The sequence below is a fragment of the Pyrenophora tritici-repentis genome, chromosome 1 (genome assembly GCF_003171515.1).
Source record: "Pyrenophora tritici-repentis strain M4 chromosome 1, whole genome shotgun sequence".
NCBI classification, from domain to species: domain Eukaryota; kingdom Fungi; phylum Ascomycota; class Dothideomycetes; order Pleosporales; family Pleosporaceae; genus Pyrenophora; species Pyrenophora tritici-repentis.
Window position 1 is genome coordinate 7,357,598 of NC_089390.1, and position 18,618 is coordinate 7,376,215.

The 18,618-nt window shown below is 51.9% G+C and overlaps 5 protein-coding genes across 5 annotated transcripts; 4 read left to right on the forward strand and 1 right to left on the reverse strand.

Annotated features, from left to right (window-relative positions):
* Positions 1-233: 233 nt before the first annotated feature.
* PtrM4_028500 (RPL19A, Ribosomal protein L19E) lies at positions 234-3,624 on the forward strand (the record flags this gene model as incomplete). The annotated part of the gene is made up of 5 exons (XM_066103814.1): positions 234-287; positions 343-1,734; positions 1,779-3,255; positions 3,306-3,467; positions 3,524-3,624. 5 exons carry the CDS (start codon positions 234-236, stop codon positions 3,622-3,624), a joined length of 3,186 nt encoding a protein of 1,061 aa, XP_065966016.1.
* Positions 3,625-4,590: 966 nt separating this feature from the next.
* PtrM4_028510 (uncharacterized protein) lies at positions 4,591-5,164 on the forward strand (the record flags this gene model as incomplete). Its single annotated transcript, XM_066103815.1, has 3 exons — positions 4,591-4,694; positions 4,794-4,944; positions 5,015-5,164. The coding sequence occupies 3 exons, from the start codon at positions 4,591-4,593 to the stop codon at positions 5,162-5,164; spliced, it is 405 nt and encodes a 134-aa protein (XP_065966017.1).
* A 482-nt stretch (positions 5,165-5,646) lies between these two features.
* On the reverse strand, positions 5,647-7,286 carry PtrM4_028520 (TAF19, Transcription initiation factor TFIID, subunit TAF13; the record flags this gene model as incomplete). Its single annotated transcript, XM_066103816.1, has 4 exons — positions 5,647-5,652; positions 5,710-6,147; positions 6,244-6,633; positions 7,239-7,286. 4 exons carry the CDS (start codon positions 7,284-7,286, stop codon positions 5,647-5,649), a joined length of 882 nt encoding a protein of 293 aa, XP_065966018.1.
* Positions 7,287-7,639: 353 nt separating this feature from the next.
* On the forward strand, positions 7,640-12,080 carry PtrM4_028530 (Carboxypeptidase C (cathepsin A); the record flags this gene model as incomplete). The annotated part of the gene is made up of 6 exons (XM_001932555.2): positions 7,640-7,774; positions 7,842-7,966; positions 8,017-8,606; positions 10,326-10,430; positions 10,480-10,642; positions 10,694-12,080. 6 exons carry the CDS (start codon positions 7,640-7,642, stop codon positions 12,078-12,080), a joined length of 2,505 nt encoding a protein of 834 aa, XP_001932590.2.
* A 3,361-nt stretch (positions 12,081-15,441) lies between these two features.
* PtrM4_028540 (uncharacterized protein) lies at positions 15,442-17,799 on the forward strand (the record flags this gene model as incomplete). The annotated part of the gene is made up of 3 exons (XM_066103817.1): positions 15,442-15,548; positions 15,657-16,114; positions 16,343-17,799. The coding sequence occupies 3 exons, from the start codon at positions 15,442-15,444 to the stop codon at positions 17,797-17,799; spliced, it is 2,022 nt and encodes a 673-aa protein (XP_065966019.1).
* Between the last annotated feature and the right edge of the window lie 819 nt (positions 17,800-18,618).

Sequence of the window (18,618 nt, forward strand, 5' to 3'; positions counted from 1 at the left end):
TTAGTCTGGTAGTCCAAGAGTGAAAGACATGCACATATCCTTGGTAACACGCGTGTGGCTGGCGATCTTAGCGCCAACTGAGCGTCATCGTCATCTGGGCATCTGCAGGGTTCCAAGGATGAGCATATCGAAGCCCAGGAGCGCTTGCACCTTGCACAGCGCGATCCTTCCTGTCTACCATCGTAATGTCTTAGATTCTGTCGCACCCAAAGTCGGAAACGATGACGCCCACGATGAGTAACGAGTCTCCGCAGGCTCCGGCCCAGCGCCGCTTTCTGCGTCCTAATGTAAGTCGCGTCTTGGGAAGCTGGGAACGAACACAGAGCTTACTTTGTGCTATAGCTACGGTCGGCGACGATGATTCAGCCGAAAACTGGTGAACGCGTCAAAAAGGCCTTTACCCTGCGCAGAAACGAACGCCGCCCGCACGAGTCGTCCGAATTCCTACTTGCGCCCGGTCACTTCGATCCCGCGAGACACCGAGAAATGGGACGGGTCGAGTGGTTCGGAGACATGCTCACATATAAGCTGCAACAATGCTACGCGTACGCTAAGAGTCCCATGGGCATTGGCATACTGAAATGCTCGCTGGCCTATGTACTGGGCTCGTTGGCGACATTTGTGCCAGTCATAGCTGCACTGTTGGGCAGGAACGATGGCAAGCACATAGTCGCGACTATCACCGTCTACTTCCACCCCGCCCGGTCAGCCGGCAGTATGCTCGAGGCAGTCATGCTTGCATTTGCTGCCTTCTCCTATGCGGCTTTCGTATCCTTCTCCAGTATGGCCGTGTCTGTATACTTTGGAAATCACCATCATTTGATCATTGGGCATATAATAGTGCTCATTGTCTTTTGTGGAGGAGGCTTAGGCCTTGTAGGCTGGACCAAACACAAGCTGGGCAACCCTTTAGTCAATGTGGCTTGCTCCCTAACATCCCTCGCTCTCATCACCATCCTGACCAAGGAAGGAGCTGTTCAGGCTGCCAAGTTCTCCTACGTTAAAGTCTGGCAGGTATTGAAGATGATCATCATGGGCTGTACCGCCTCCGCGCTCGTATCACTCCTCGTGAAGCCAAGGTCGGCGCGCAACGAGTTTCGGGATACTTTTATACAATCTACTGACGCCATGGCGGAGATGCTGAACGGAATCACCCTCAGCTTTCTTTCCGGTGCCGAAGAAGATCTCAAGAGCGACACGTTTGTCAAAGCCTCGAAACAGAGTCAGACGACATTCAAGGCCCTTGTCAAGAACCTGGGGGAAGCAAAATTCGAGCACTACGCCCTTGGTACTGAGGAAGAGCACAAGATTAGCTCTAGGCTGGTCAAATGTCTCGAAAAGCTGATACAGAGCATTGGTGGATTGCGCAGTGCTGCCGAAACACAATTCACCCTACTTGCGCAGTCGGAGCCAAATGGGACCTCGTATGCATCTATGCCTGCTAATGACACAATGACATCTTCAGTATTCTCGGACTTTGCCTTGTCACAAAGTCCCCCTCACATGCTTTCCCCCACTCTCAGCCATACGGAAAGGCGGAGTAGTATTCTAGCCTCTATCGATGAACTACCCGAAAACTCTGCTGAAGCCTCAGGATTCCCCTCGGCGGCTGAATCTGAAGATGAGTCAACTGTACCGAAAAACAAGTCAGAAAGAGTTTCGAGCTTCCTACACTCGAATCTAACGCCCGCGGACATGTTTTCTGTCTTCATCGCCCACTTGGGACCACCAATGGTAAGTCTGAGAATCATGTTTATTCACACTACTAACTCCGGCAGAAATCTCTCGCATACACGCTCCGCGAAGTACTCTCTGAGCTGCCATTCGGACCTGGCCCAGAGTACCACATGGCTATCAACGAACACTTCCGCCACAGTCTGGTCGACGCGAAAGCCCTATTTGCAAACGCCCGACGAGAGGCTCTTTCTGCTGTCTATAAAAACAAGATACCAACACGAACCAGCTCGGCGGCAGTCGCAGCCGACTTTGAAGAGGTCGCTGCTAGCTGCGGATATTTCAGTTCGTCGTTGCTGGATTTCGCTGAGGATATGGTGGCCTTCCTTGATATCCTCGAAGAGCTGAAAGCGAACGTCAACCGGCACCCACGAAAGAGGACCTACAATTGGCTAAAGTTTTGGCAACATGGGCGCAAGAAGAGCCAATTGGGTGACAGCTCTGAAGAAGCTAGTCTCGACGAGATTGATGACCACGCGCCAGGAGGCTCGCACGAAATCCATAATCCCATCTATCGCAAATCGACTCGCGGAGATCCGTATAAGCCAGAGGACGAGCAGCCCTTGTCCTATCGTATCTGGACATCATTAGCAGTTTTTAGAAGGGACGACCTCAAATATGCTGTTAAAGTCGGCATTGGTGCAGTTCTCTACGCTATGTGGTCCTTTGTTGAGCCAACAAGAGAGTTTTACGGCCACTGGCGCGGCGAGTGGGGCCTGTTGTCATACATGTTGGTGTGTTCCATGACGATCGGTGCGTCCAACACTACAGGTTTTCAGCGATTTGCTGGTACCTGCTTAGGTGCAGTGTTGGCCATTGCCTCATGGATTGCAGCTGACGAACATGCCTTTGTCCTGGGATTCTTCGGCTGGGTGATTTCTCTCTTTTGTTTTTACATCATCGTCGGCCAGGGCAAGGGTCCTATGGGTCGTTTCATCTTACTCACGTACAACCTTTCCGCACTCTACGCATACTCGCTTTCTGTTAAGGACGAGGAGGATGACGACGATGAAGGTGGTATTTCGCCCGAGATATGGGAAATTGTTCTCCATCGTGTGGTCGCAGTCATGGCTGGTTGCATATGGGGAATCATTGTGACACGAGTCATCTGGCCAATCTCGGCGCGTCGCAAGGTCAAGAAAGGCACGTCTCTGTTGTGGCTCAAAATGGGCTTGATCTGGAAACGTGGCCCTCTGAAGACTATACTTGAGTCGAGCGAAAACTCGATGCGATCGTACTCATACATGTCTGAGCGGGAGGAGCTTGAACTTCGACGATACCTATCTCATCTGGACACGCTGCGGACAGCTGCGGCTGCAGAATTCGAACTCAGAGGCCCATTCCCGGACAAGAGCTTCAAGATCATCCTCGGTGCAACAAGTCGTATACTGGATAGTTTCCATGCTATGAACGTCGTCATCCTGAAGGATTTGAAAGCATCAGAAGGTGAGAAGGAGGCCTTGAGATACACCAAAAAAGAGTGGACCGAGTTGAGTTGGCGCATCAGCCATTTGTTCTCAGGTAAGCACCACCCACAGACTACGCTTGAGCTTTGAGCTGATGATACATAGTTATGGCATCTTCTATGAAGCTTGCTTACCCGCTCAATGACGTATTGCCCAACGTTGAGCATACGCGTGATAGACTGCTAGCAAAGGTCTTCGAGTTCCGGCAAAACGGCCTCGGAAAGGTCATTGCCAAGGATGAGGATTACGAAGTGTTGTATGCCTACGGTGAGTCATGTCTGCATTAGGCTATGATTAAGGAGCCAAAACTAACATCAAGGTAGCGTTGGTGACTGCGCAGCTGGCGCAGGACCTCAACATCATCGGACAGGAGATTGAAAAGCTGTACGGTGTGTTGAGTGAGGAGGATCTGAAGCTCCAGTAAATACGTAATGTCGTTGGTTTGTAGATGATATGGATGTCATTCCTATTCCCTACCTTTACTACTAGTTTGATTCTGATATCCGCATGTTAAATGTATCCGTTGCCACCAACCCTCCGCGGTGCCTTTTGATGTGCGGAAACTAGCTTGAGTTGATCTCAAATGAGTCATCATGATACTACATCCGACACGCCCAACGACAGATTGGTCTGGAAGCAACGTGCTCGTCAGCCATTCATTAGCAATGCTACAAGTCAGTATATGCGCATCGTGTGTCGCTGCATTTATGACTGAGTGGGCGGCGTTGCAGGAAGTTTCATGTTGTTTTGGCGTTGGTTGTGTGTAGAAGCAGCCGCGTTGCAGCATAACGGGGTATTGTATGTGCACATCCAGCAGAAAAAACCCATCCGCCTCAGAGTGTTAGAGAAATGGTGCATGAAAGCTGAGACTTATTTCCCCGTATTCCAGGGTTGAGTGGTGTCGTAAATTGACTAGTGGTCACATGACGGGCTTGGCGCTTTAGCGACCGCGCACCTGCCGATTTTCACGTTCGCTGCTCTTCACAACGGTAAGTCGACAACCTCACCCACGACCACGGATACAACATCAAAATGTAAGGAATACCGATTCATACCCTCCAGCACTGCTTCGTAAAGCAACCTTCGCATGCGCTACAGGCTCGCCGAGTCTCTGTGGTGCCGCCAAAGCACTCGAGACGTGGCGAACCCCTCTCCCTGCGATAGCACCCTCCGTCGCCCATGACCGCACAAATGATCAAAATGCTGACCCAGGTGGTTCGATAGGGTCAACCTCCGCACTCAGAAGCGCCTCGCGGCCTCCGTGGTCGGTTGCGGAAAGCGCAAGATCTGGCTCGACCCCAACGAGACCAGCGAAATCGCCAACGCCAACTCCCGCCAGACCGTCCGCAAGCTCGTCCAGGATGGCCTCATCATCCGCAAGCCCGTAACCATGCACTCACGTGCCCGCGCCCGGGAACTGACTGCTGCCCGACGAATTGGCCGACACCGTGGCTTCGGTAAGAGGAAGGGTACCAAGGACGCCCGTATGCCAAGGTACGCAGTCACAACGCCCTTGTCACAATGGAATCGGCAGATGGCCATTGTGCGGCGCAATGGATGATTGGGATTGTTTGCTGATGTGGGTTTCTATAGCCAAATCGTCTGGATGCGCCGTCTCCGTGTCCTCCGCCGTCTCCTCGTCAAGTACCGTGCTGCCGGAAAGATCGACAAGCACCTCTACCACGAGCTCTACCTCCTCTCCAAGGGTAACACCTTCAAGCACAAGCGCGCTCTCGTTGAACACGTATGTTTTGCCAATGACATCATGACTATGTCAACCCCGCTCAATGCTCGGCTACTGACATGCATCCCAGATCCACAAGGCCAAGGCTGAGAAGGCCCGCGAGAGGATCATCAAGGAGGAGATGGACGCCAAGCGTGCGAAGACCAAGGCAGCGAGGGAGAGGAGGCAGGAGCGTGTGCAGCAGAAGCGCATTGCTCAGCTGGGCGACGACGCGGAGTAAGCACATGGCATGATGAACACTTGGCGTGGGTCTTTTCAAGGTTAAAGGAGGGCGTCAATCTCCTTTTTATCTGGGCATATGCGGTCATGTTTCATGTAACGTCTGTGAAGGACTCTTCTTCTCCATGCATACTCGACCGACAAGGCTGCCCCACTCTGATCATCGATGCTATGAGTGTACCATACAAAAAGGATATGAGCATCGGCATTAGAAACTAGTAGTCAATCTCGGAGTTGGTCTGCTTTCAGACATTGAACATGTATATGATTGTGAGAAATGCTAGTGTTTTGAATGACATGCTTGTGGTGTGAACCAAGTTCTTCGAAAGATCAAATTTAAATTCAATTACCAAATTGTTTCACAAAAAATTACGCTAGACGCTCATTGCCTGCACAGGGTATCGAAGAATTATCCTGAACACCGAGCCTAAATATCACATAACCAAGTTTCCGGCTTGGGTTAATGTCTGGTTCACTGCTTGTCTAAATCTAGCATCTTGTTAGCACATATGTCGTCTTCGCCTGTATGTTGCAGATTAAACTCACCAACTTGAGTGCCGCCCTATGCACATTACGAGTAAAGTTGAGCATAGCCTTGGCCTTGTTATTCCCCCTCTGCAGCCTCCTATACCCCTCCTGCACGTGACTAGGCTGAACAGGTTCCCTCGCCTCCTCGGGTGCATCAAAGGGTCCCCTCTCCCTCTTGCGCTTGAGCCGGTTCTGCTCGCCGCCATGATTCTTCTTGTACAAGTCCTCAGCATCCTTGACCTTGAGCGCCTCCTCAGTGAGCGTCTGAACGATTTCAAAAGTGAGGAAACCCAGGATATCAATTATATCGTCGGAAGGTTTGGAATCTGTGATGAGGCCGAAGCCCGCCCATTCCTTAAAGCGCTTGCCTTTGCGGTAGGTGAAGGAAGCTTGGCGGCAGTCGGACCAGTGGACATATTCCTCGCGCGTCATGTTTTTTGTGCGTTCGTCTGCATTCTTCAGGCGTTGGAGGGTGGCGTAGTTCATCTCTTCCTCTTCTTCGTCTTCGACATCGTCTTTTTGGGGCGGAAACTCGGTAAAGAAGGATTGCACGTCCCAGACTAGGTCGACTTTTGCTCGCTTCGCTTTCTTGGAGGCGTCGACGGGGGCCGCGCCAGGGCCGCCTGCGCCTACTACGCCGGCTGCTATGTCTGCGTCGCCGGCTCCTACATCGGCACCAGCATCGCCGCCTTTGTCGTCGGAGTCTTTGACGGAGCGCCGCACGTCTTTCCACTGGAGGAAGTGTCGGAGTCGAGAGATTTTTGCTCGGTCGTGTCGGATTAGCATGAAGAGGTCGTCTGTGGAGATTGATTTTGATCCGCGGCGCGTGGCAAGGGCTGTGCATTCACGCAGCATGTGCTGGACTTGGTCTTGGACGATGGATTCTATCAGAGTCGTTGTCTCTGGAGATGGTTCGCCTGTCTCGCCAGACACGAACATCATCTGCGGAATCGTTAGAAGCATGCCAATGTCGCATGGGAATAGCTCGTTTGTGCATGATGGCGGAGACATTGGGGGCGAGGAAACTGTTGGTGGTGGTGATACTGGGAAGATTATGATGGCAGCCGCCTGCGGTGGGGACGGGGGTAGAGGTTGGAGTCAAAGAAATGAGTTGGTGACACAAGTGCTGGAGGCTTCTTGTGGGTGAGCTTTGGTAGGAGCTCGGATACAGCTCAGTTGCCATATAGTTGAAAGTTGGGAGTTGGGATAATCGCAGGTAAAGTAGAGTACGGGCCATACGGCCTTTACCAACATGTACAACGATGCCGGGAATGATAATGGCTGTGCATACACTCGAGCTCCACATCCAGTCTCCCGTAGAACAAAAAAAGCGAAAAGACGTTCCAGGGAGCCACAAGTCGGATATCAACGATATGAGTATATGCAGCGTGTGGCCCAAACAGGAAAGGGCCCGTAGCTGGGCCTCTAGAGACGTCTGTCGCGCAACTACACCCACGTCCCTTCTCTTTCTCATTCAAATGTATCATAATAATAAAACAATCACAGAGGGAAGGGGCAAGAAGAAGAAGAGAACGATCCTGACTTACCTGTTGGATCTCCGTCCGGTACTTGGCCATCTTATCCTTGTCCGACATGATGCCCTACACTGTACAGGCACTGGTTGCAAAATCATACAAATATCGCGTCGTCTAGTAGGAACACTTATCCAAAGTAGGTGGTTAGAATACAAATACAAGAGTCCAGGCGTGCGATGATGAAATGGGGGATTGAGGTCTAGGGTGCTCTGGCAACACGCGGGTTTGCGGTCTACTAGCGTGGTTCCAGACGATGCCTGCTCCATTGGTGCGGCGGGCGGACTGCAGGTCTTGGCCCGCGCTCAGCCCTAGATACACGCCCCGCCAACAACTTTTTTTGTGAATTACGCGACTTTTGTACCCCACCACCCATCGAGTACATTCACTTGACGCGCGATTTTACAACAGCAAACATGCTGTATCTGGTGGGTCTCGGCTTGGCGGATGAGAAGGATATCACGGTCAAAGGACTGGAGATTGTGAAAAAGGCGGCGCGCGTCTATCTCGAGGCGTACACAGCGGTTCTGTTGGTGGAGAAGGATGTGCTTGTGAGTTTTATGCCGATGATAGATGGTGAATGTGTAGCAGGGACAGCGCTAATTGTCACGATAGTAGGAGTCTTTCTATGGCCGCGAAGTTGTCATAGCAGACCGTGAAATGGTCGAGTCATCCAGTGATGATATCCTCAAAGACGCCGATAAAGTCGATGTTGCATTTCTTGTAGTTGGAGATCCATTCGGGTATATTCTCGTCCCATCATACTCACGACGTATTCTCACAGTTGGAACAGAGCTACTACACACACTGACCTCGTCCTACGCGCCCGCGAGCTCTCTATACCCACACGCTCCATTCCTAATGCGAGTATCCTCACCTCTATTGGCGCTACCGGCCTGCAACTGTACAACTTTGGACAAACGGTATCCATGGTCTTCTTCCTCGACAATTGGAAGCCCGCCTCCTTCTACGACCGCATCAAGGAAAACGTATCCATCGGCCTTCACACGCTCGTCCTCCTCGATATCAAGGTCAAGGAACAGAGTCTGGAGAACATGGCACGCGGGCGGAAGATCTATGAGCCACCACGGTACATGACGGTCGCACAGTGTGCACAGCAGATGCTGGAGATTGAGGAGGATGTCAAGAAAGAGGGTGCTTATACCAAGGACAGTCTCGCCGTGGGTGTTGCAAGGATAGGAGCAGAAGATCAACAGATCGTTGCTGGGACACTGGCTCAACTTTGTGAGGCGGATCTGGGGAAGCCGCTACATAGTCTCGTGCTATTGGGGAAGCGGACACATGATCTCGAGAGGGATTTTCTTGAGGAGTTCGCCGTGGATAAGCACCTATTCGCCGAAGTGTGGAAGAGAGACTATGAGGGTAAGTCGTGACGGACGATTACCAGGCGGCGCATGGATGTACACGACTATGGATGAAGAGCATACGATGACCCAACGTTCATGTGTTCGGGATATCATCATCACGTATCCTTTGGTGTCTCGGGCTAGTATTCGAGGGATCTAGAACCGGTTGTGAGCCGTGTATACAGTACAGCCGATAATCAGCTCGTGAGACCACAGCCTGGCGTGAGATTTGGGTCTCTGCGTATTCCCAACTTCCCGTGTTTCTGAAAAGATACACACCTTGAATTTTGTCGTACCACCATTGGTGTGCCTAAGAACAATAATGCAGGAACATCGTAGTGCGTCCTAATGCTGAAGATGATCAACCCCGCAATGCTACAGAACAAGTCGAGTTTTACGCTGTCACCTTACGATGGCTGCGTGATTGTATGTATGGTTCGGTCTTTCTTGAAAAGGGGCTGCCAGATGTGGCGCGTTGCCGACTTGTTCCGGCGAACACCTCAAACCTCACATAACAATATCACCTACATTTTCACATCAATACACATGTGATCATGCTCACTAGCACTTTCTCTGCGAGGGTCCCTCAAGGAACAGTAGCGGTGAAGTCGATAGCTAACCAAAACAGCAAACCTGGAATCTTTTTTCGCACTTGCATTAGTAATTGTCATGTCAAAGTGCTGACGGCAAGAACGCATATAGACCTTACATCAAGTCACCGCCACGGCCCTTCTACAGATGTTCCCGCTGCAGATGAATAGGCGGGACGGGATTCTCAGTTGGTGTTCGTGGGTTTCTCCGGTGGGGATAGGGGTCTTGTCATACCTTTATTTTCGATACAGCAATTATCAGCGCAAGGAGATAAAGGTCGAGGTCTGGAATACGATGTGCCACCTTTCAAGAGCAAAGATTGGTCTTCTCCCCGCACAGCTTCAAATTGCAACAACATTGATGACCCTGGATAGAAATCTGAATCGAGGGCTGGAAATTTATTCTTCCGTTACGAGATGGTCAAGTTTAATTCGGGCGCCATGTTCCGCCAAAGGCTTACCTTCGTTTCCAGTGGCTCTCTCCTGTCACACCGTAAACGGTAAAAGATAACTCCAAAAAAATCAATTCACGATGTTGTGCATAGCTTCTATCACTACTTATGTGGTGTTTTATTAGCCGGCCGTGCTGACATGACCCTGCAAGCTTAATCACCCGTACTCAAGCTTTGGCCCAGCTTCGGCAGTCAGCACCCACCCCTAACATAACCTAGGTATCCGAATCTATTTTGGAACGTCCGGTTGAACTACAATTGGTTGATGCACAGTTTGCTCGTAAGCAGGCGACAGGGCATGAGCGCCATACCAACCAAAGATGTAGAATCAATTTATCAAGCCCCGTAACCAAACCCTTCGGAGAGGAGTGATTCTCGGTGCAGAATTTAACTTTGAATACACCGATCCCGAGCTTACTGGATGACTTCCAATGTCTGCCGGATAGCACGGGCTATCTTGCTCTGGTAGTGGTAGTTGCGAGATTGACACCGGGCCGCAATTAGGCCAGATTGGATCGCTCTGACCTCTTCTTGGATATTGTGCAAGGATACCTCTGGAGCTATGCCGTCACATTGTAAGACTACAAAAAGAGGATCTGGTCCTCCCTCGCCACAGCCTCCACAGCAGCTGATCCCCTATCTGCAAGATGAAGCTTCTTTCTGTACTCGGGTCTTTGTTGTGTGCGTCCATAGCCTTCGCTGGGCCAGTCGTGGAGAAGCGTATACCTGGTCAAGGCTTCGAGAACCCAGAACTCAATGCAAGAGCTCAAAGCTATTTCCTCAATCAAAAGTCAAAGGGTGAGCGCTCTTCTACGTATTTCACAGGCGGAAACTGACCAAACTATAGCATTTGCTGTCGAGGGTAAAAAGTTCCCAGGGCTCGACTTTGATATTGGTGAGAGCTACGCTGGTCTATTGCCAATCACAGACGACCCAAAGGAGAAACGAAAGCTCTTCTTCTGGTTCTTCCCGGCAGCCCAGAAGGATATCCCACATGAAGTAACCATCTGGTAAGCCTCAGATGACAAGCAAACTCTTGAGTAAATTCTAACTTTGTTTAGGCTGAATGGTGGTCCCGGATGTAGTTCGTTGATCGGCCTCCTTAGTGAGAACGGTCCGTTTCTATGGCCAAGTGGCATGCAGACACCAATCAAGAACTCGTACTCGTGGACCAATCTTACCAACATGCTCTGGGTTGAACAACCCGTAGGCGTTGGGTACGCCCCAGGCCTTCCAACCATCACCGACGAGGAAGGCTTAGCCAAGCAGTTCCTTGGTTTCTACAAGAACTTTCTCGATGTGTTTCAGCTATACAACTGGAAGACTTACCTTACTGGAGAATCTTACGCCGGAATGTTTGTCCCATACATTGCGCACGCTATTTTGTCCTCCGAGGACAAGAAACACTTCAACCTTGGCGGTATCTCAATCAACAACCCGGTCATCGGCGAAGATGCCCTGCAAGAACAAGTTCCTATAATGGCATACGCCAATCACTACAACAACATACTATTCTATAACGACACCTTCCTGCAGCAACAGGAAAGGCTCCATAAGGAGTGCGGTTATACCGATTACTACAACAAGTACTTCAAATTTCCACCTCCGAAGGGTCCATTTCCAGCCGTGCGCGATCCCTATGACGTTACCCCAGACGGAAAATGCGACATTCAAGGCCACTTCTTCAGTGCTAGCCAAATTACCAACCCTTGCTTTAGCGTGTACCACATCACGGAAATGTGCCCCTTTGCAAGTTCGCAATTGGGCCCAATGGACACGGGTTATGAGCCCCAGCCAGGGGCACAGGTGTACTTCGATCGAGCCGATGTCAAGAAGGCGTTGCACGTGGATCCCAAAACCACGTGGACTATGTGCTCTGCTGAGGGAGTTTTTAGCGACGGTAACGGCTCATACGGGTATGACCAGTCGTACCCACCCGGAGTGAACGGCATTCTCAAGAGCGTTATTGAGGCCACCAACAACGTTCTCATCGGTAATGGCGATCTCGACATGCTTATCCCTACAAATGGAACTCTGCTTGCCATCCAGAACATGACCTGGAACGGAGTCCAGGGGTTCTCAAAGTACCCTAACAGACCCCTTTTCATACCTGGTTACAATGACCAGCACGCCTACTCAGTGGCAGGTAATTACCTCCAAGGCTATTGGATTAAAGAGCGTGGCCTCCTTTTCTACTCTGCCCGTCTCGCCGGTCACCCACTCCCCGGCTCCACAAAATCTGTCGGCTTCCGCCAGCTGCAGGTTCTGCTCGGACACATCAAGGACTTTGACAGTCAAGACAAGTTCCCTGAGCCACAGTTTGGTGGTGCTCCTTGTAATGACAAGCCGGCTTCTGCGCCGGCTCAGAAATCGCGTATGCAGAACCAGGTTGATAGGCTGAGGCTGAGTCGCAAGCCAAGTGCTGGATTCAAGAAGCATGAGCTCTAGAAGTAGGCACATGCTAGAGCAAAATGCATTGTAACTTTTCTTCTTTCTTGTAACTACACACTCAATTTGTGGACCATGACACTTTCAAGATACGTTTTTTTTTCTGTATACGATTCTGCTTTATCGCAACTTGATGCTCGGTGCATGGTTATGGGTAGTAGTTAATTTAGATGAGCAATTCCAAAATTACTACTACCTTTGAGAGAGGGTACCTCGCTGCTACGTCCACTCGGCTGTTGTCGCACATAGTGGCCTAAGATAAGCAATTCCAAAACTACTACCTTGGTACCTTTGGAAGAGCGTACCTTGTTCATTCAAAATACTCTTAGTATATGAGACGCGTGTATACTTCAAATATACAGACTGAGTACACATCGGCGTTCTAAGTATGCCCTTCTGCAGGCTCTCGTGCGATGTGGTAACAACGAACGCGAAGTCAATGATACTAGTTGGCGAATACACGGCTATCAACTCAGCTGTTTAGCCATATCTTGGTATACCCAGGAGAACACATTTATTCTCCTACACTGCAAAATCAATCTATTCTGTAATCTTGTTCCAGCAACAGCATGTTTAGTAATGTAATGCGATAAGACTGTGTGGTATCGTAGGTAGTCAGCGCACCACTTTAGGTAGGTACAAACCCCACTGTCCCACCTACGAAGAAAAACTTTGTGTGCGCAACCGCAGCACCGCACCTTCCACTCCTTTCCAGGGTCCATCAACCTTTGAACTCTACATCATATTTCAATTAAATTGAAGTTCTTTCATCAATCAGCAGCAGCCTTCCAGCAGCATCTCATCTTCAGTCGTATAGTGGTTAGTATTTCCGCTTGTCATCGTCTACACGACGGCAATTTCGCGGGAGACCTGGGTTCAATTCCCAGCTGGAGAGATGGCTTGTTTCTTTTTTTGCTTTATTTTTGCAACTTTTCCGTTATGGTGGTTGGGGGTGTGGGAGCAGTTGGTTGGGTTTTTGGTGGGTGGCATCACGTGTGTAGTAGTATCGCAGGATGCCGACACCTCTCTCACTGTTATAAATAGATAGATATGTAGATTTGTACAAGGTATCTTCCTGCGCTTTATTTAGTATGGCCTTGGATTCATCTTGGCGCTCAAATCAATTTTATTCATAGAGTGCATGCTCATCAAACCGGCATTACTTTCGCTGAGTTAGTTCCGACTGCCTGCACTCTCAGGCTACGGTGCCTGCGACATCAGCGCAAAAGGAAATGGTGTCCAGAACAATAACAGGCCCGTGTATATGTCTTGTATCAGACATGGCAAAGCTTAGGATCTTGGTGTATAGACTCTCCCAAACGAACAGCGAGATTGCAGCTATTGGCACATTACACGCGGCCTTGACTACGGGTGCAAGGGTAAGCTAGGCTTCCAGGACCAGCCATGGTACTGGCTTCTCGAAATAGACATCGAGTGCTGCTTCATTACAATGTAAACTGACAGGTGCGCACGACTTTTAATGGTAGCGAGTGATGTGAAGGGGAGCTTCCACGTGGCGAGTTGACACGTACATGGAACACAATGTGTAGCAAATCAGCAGTTATATTAGGCAACTGTATATCTCTTAATATCCCGTCTTGCTTCCCGGGTTTGGTTTCCAATCTGCTTGGAGGGTGGAGTTGTGATTAGGCCAGCGGGCAGAACTCGGGTTTGTGCGGCACAGCCGGTGACATGCCGTCGCGGTGCTAGCAAGTTCTTCAAGCCATTTCTAATTGAAGAACTGAGAGGCAATAATGAGCGGGCTGTTGTACATGAGGGTATCACAGGAATATGACTAAGACGGCAGATGCGCGTCTTACGGTTACTCCGGGGAGTTGAATCTCGGGCTAAGAGGCGTCGTGTTAGGGTTGCAGATGGGGGTCGGGCGGTTTGTACAGTATACATAGGCGTGCCGGATGATTGTGAGATGGCGGACTTGGGTGGCCGCGCCCGTCTGAGGTGAGAGCGTGCCGACCCTCTACCAGCAGTATGGTGGGCAGATAAGGCACAATCATGTAGTGAGTGTGGGTGGGGGATTGCGGCACGTGGAGGGCTGTCAGTCGTTGTGTGTGCATGGATTGATTGCTTTTGCATGCATGGACATCCAGCCCTATCGAAAACGGACGGCTCAGGTGACGGGTCGGTGTTAGTATATGTTATTCGTCCTCGATCGGTTCCCTTGTGTGATGCGTTGGCAGGTTTCGGTTCGTGCCTGGGAAAGCCCCAGATGCGGTGCCGGTGCGTCAGCGCTGGCGGGCTGGGGCCTTGTCAGGCTTTGGCAGACGCAGGTTCTCAATCGACTCCGGACACGCCGCACGCCTTTTGCCAGTGTGGATTCGGTCAGTACAGTACGCTTTACTTGGATCATCACCGACTGCATCGCCCTCCAAATGCTTAGGCTGTCTGCGCGCCACAGTCCCCCTGTACCGACAACAAAGTTCCCGCGCTGCGGCGCTGTCCAACGGCCGCGCGCCGCGTACTCATTCCACCTGCTTTGACCGCCCATTGTACCCGGACCTCGCTGCTATCCAGGCCCTCAGCACAGGATGCTACGGGCGCCGCTGCCCATTGAAGCACACGCTCGCCCATGATGACCCCGACATCCACTGCACCCTCGCCCACCCCGCAGGACAACGACGGCTTCCACTCCCTCTCAGGCCTTGTGGAGAGTGAAGAGCCCACGCCTACGCCATCGCCCGAGCCCGCCATGACGCCCACGACAACACAGCACCGCCACACCAACTACAGAGGAACCAAGGCCCCTGCGAGTATATCAACCACGTCCGAGAACGGAACTACGGGCTCGTTGCGGCACCAGACGCTGGCTGGCCAACGTTCCCTCCACCTCTCCGGCTCTCCATCATCGCCGCTGTCGTCGCGAGAAGCGTCGCCGGCCCGCCCACAGCAGCGCAATGCACCACCCGCGAACCACACCAGACCCGGCTTCCGTTCACGCAAGAGCAGTGCCGACGTCAGCCCCAGCCGCACCTCGAGCCTGGCAAACTCGTCCACGACGTCCACGACGGCCACAGTGCCGCGGGCCCTGTCATCGACGAGCATACCTGAGCTCACGCCTACCTCATCAACCGACACAGTGCGGGCCTCACGTCCTGCAAACCCCAAACAGCCCGGCGACGCAGGCCCCCATCACTGGCCCATCTCGCCGCGCCTGAGGTCACCACCCCCGGGCGACGACGGCCGCCCGCGTTCGCGCACAAACTCGCTCCGTTCGCAGATCCGGAAGCCCGAGGCGCAATCCACGCCCGCCATCATCGTCCAGAGTTCCTCCCCAGCCTCGCTCTCGGGCTTCCCCAGGAACGACGGCCCGGCCAGCGACCCCGAGGAGCCACAGCAGCAGTCGATGAAAGTCCCATTACGGGGCTCCAGCGGCGTGGCTCCCAAGCTCGAAACTGTCCAGGAATCTAGCTCACCTGCCACTCCCGGCTTTGGTGGTCTAGAGCCGCAAAGGTACGCTTTCCCCGCAACGGCCCCACTCTTGGTCATCGCGACGCACCTAAACTAACAACGGTCCCAATTTCCGCTTCTATCCGCAAACTCTGCTGACGTTTGTCCTAGTCTCGTTTCTTCAGCGACTGTCCAAAAAAGTGACACGGAGCGAAATGACGTCAATTCATCCAAAGTCACCGAAGACCTTAGCAACAGTAAACACGACAACAGTAACAACAGCAGCAGCAGAAACACGGGCAGCGGTAGTGACAGTGCGACCAGAAGCGCCAGGAAGGGCAAGATGCAGGAACAACGAGCCAGCTACACCCATCGCCCACATACCGTCTCCGCAAAACCCTCCCTGTCATCCATGTCCAACCGCTCACGCGATCCCCCGCTCCGCAACATGACAGTCGAAACCGAGACCGTGCCTTCGGTTGCACAGGCGTCCATTGTCAACCAGGACCGCTCAGCCTCGGGTCGTGTCGATGGAGGCGTGCGCCTCAAGCCGAGCAACGAGACAATTCGCCCAAAGAATAATAGGAAACCTGCCAAGCGGAAGGCGGCGTCGATTAATGCAGGTACTGGTAGGTTGCAACACATTTCGTACCACTATCACATTCCCAGCCGGCCTGACCCCGGCTTGCGCTCTAATACAACCTCAATCCTCGGCAGCCCCGTCTCATACCGTTCGTATGATGACCGGCGGTCGCTGTTGACAATGTCACCCCCAAGCCCAGAGCTCCGCATGGCGTCCCCTCGCCCCCCTCCCCTCAAATATTTTTATTCAAATACTAACGCAAGCTATCGCACAGCCTCGTCAAAAGCAGATGTCTTCGAACAAAAGGTGGCCAGTGCCGTCGACGAGGCCGACTCGTCCGACTCTGATGCCACCTTCATCTACGAATCCAATCCCCCTGAACAGCCACACCGCAGTCGCCAACCCGGCCACCACTCGCGCACACCGAGCATGACGTCGCTAGCCAGTCTCACAGACCCCCGCCTCCAAATACGTGACACACAAAAGCATCCAAGCAAGAAGAGCAGCATCAAGTTTACGAACCCCTACAACAATGCCAGCATCGATGGTGACGACCGAGGTGAGGGTACCGTCCGGATCGGGTCCGGGCGAGCAGGCGGAGGCAGCCACCACCATCACATTGGGAGACACGGCCAGGGTCGTGGCGCACTGAACCATCTTGTCATGGATAGCGACTCGTCGATGCCTCAGTCCTCACGTGTGCGCGGCCCCTCATCAAGGCACACATCGCAGCCCAATAGCCCTCGGATCCACCAATTCAGCCTCGGCAACGGTCACAGCAACGGCATCAAGAAAAATGGAGAGTACTCGGCTGCTTACGATCTTGACGCTGAAAACATAGCAGACGACGAGCGCACTCCACTAATTACACCTGGCCGCAGCCCCCGCGCTCGAACGACTCGTCAAAGGAATGGCACGAGCATACGCCAGCTCGAACGCCGCCACCACCGGGATGGAGGATGGTGTCGCCGATTTGCCGGATGCCTGGTGCTCTCCATCTTGCTTCTGGTTGTTGTCTTCTGTGCTGTTGGTCTCGTCTTTGCTACCACGAAGCCACTCACGAGCCTTATGGTACGGGAGATTCAGAACGTCGTTGCAAGCCAAGAGGAAGTTATGCTGGATCTCATCGTCGACGCTGTAAATCCCAATATCATCGGCGTCACTGTCTCCGACATGGATGTCTCACTGTTTGCTAAGAGCAAGCACGTCGGATCGGATGCCTGGTGGCGCGAGCATGGGAATGGTCCACACGGCCCACATGACAACGTGGAGCACTGGAAACCTATCGATACTGCCGGTGTCGACGAAGGCACCGACCCTGTTGAAGGTGAACCTCGCACTATGTTGCTTGGCCGCATTTACCGCTTCGATTCGCCTTTGAATTTCGAAGGCTCCTTTTTTCAGCGACATCGCGCCGAATCTATCGGTGAACTTCGCCTCTCACACCCTGGTAACAAGACAGAGGCAGGCGGAAGCGAACGATGGGAAGAGGTCCTACAATATCCTTTCGAGCTCATCGTCAGAGGCAACTTCAAATACACCCTTCCACTGAGCACGCAGGAGTTCAAAGTCCCAGTTACAGCGTCCCATTACTATGATCCGGATATCGAGAGAAGGAAGCGACCAGTCGCTCCGGAAGGCCTAGAAAAGAGGAGGGACTCACCACCTGTACCAACAAAGCCACTGGGACGCTACGATCGCAGAGCGTTGCCCTCCTGGAATCTACAATAGCATCTTATTCCATTTTGTACCACAATATCGACCAAAATCCGAAGGGTTCGGCACACCTGTGCAACCCCAACACATCGCCCAAAAGAAACTGATACCCTACTAAACACGAGCTCACGACACCATAGACTTGTTCCTGCCCGGCACTTGCGTCATAGCAAGCTTGCTGTCATTCTTAGGCTTCACAGCCCTCACGAATTTCTTTTCGTTTCTGCACTGTACTTGCACACCACCACTACCCCCTTCTAAAATGGCTGTACTCGTTACTTTACGGCAGCCTTGCGTTCCAGCGACGGTGTTTTGTATCACAATGTTATCTGCATTTCCAACCCTTGGGGCTTTGTGCCTACTTAGTTACTTGGCCATTATTTCCGCATTTTCTTGGTTGCGGCTTGGAAATGGGGATACCCACACACTCGTTTGATCTTTCCCTCTCTCTTCTATGTATTCATAATTTAGCTCTTCTGTTTGTCGTCGCTTTTCTTTGTGGTGACGGAAATGTTAGGCATGGCATGGAAAGGGGACTCTGGGCAAACGGGAAATGGGAAATGGGAAATGGGAAATGGGAAATGGGAAATGGGAAATGGGAAATGGGAAATGGGAAATGGGAAAGAACAGGGTATTTGCATCTCGCTGGGAGTAGGATATTTATCACAGAATTCTAGTAACTTTTCTCTATTAATGTCCACTTTTCACTTCCATTGTTCTTATTCGCCCGTTATTACCTTTGGGCACTTTCGTGTGAAGGGAAGCATGTATGTAGGTGGCTGACTCAGCCACAAAGCAGACGCGCCTCAGCACAGACCTCTGAGCGTCAACACA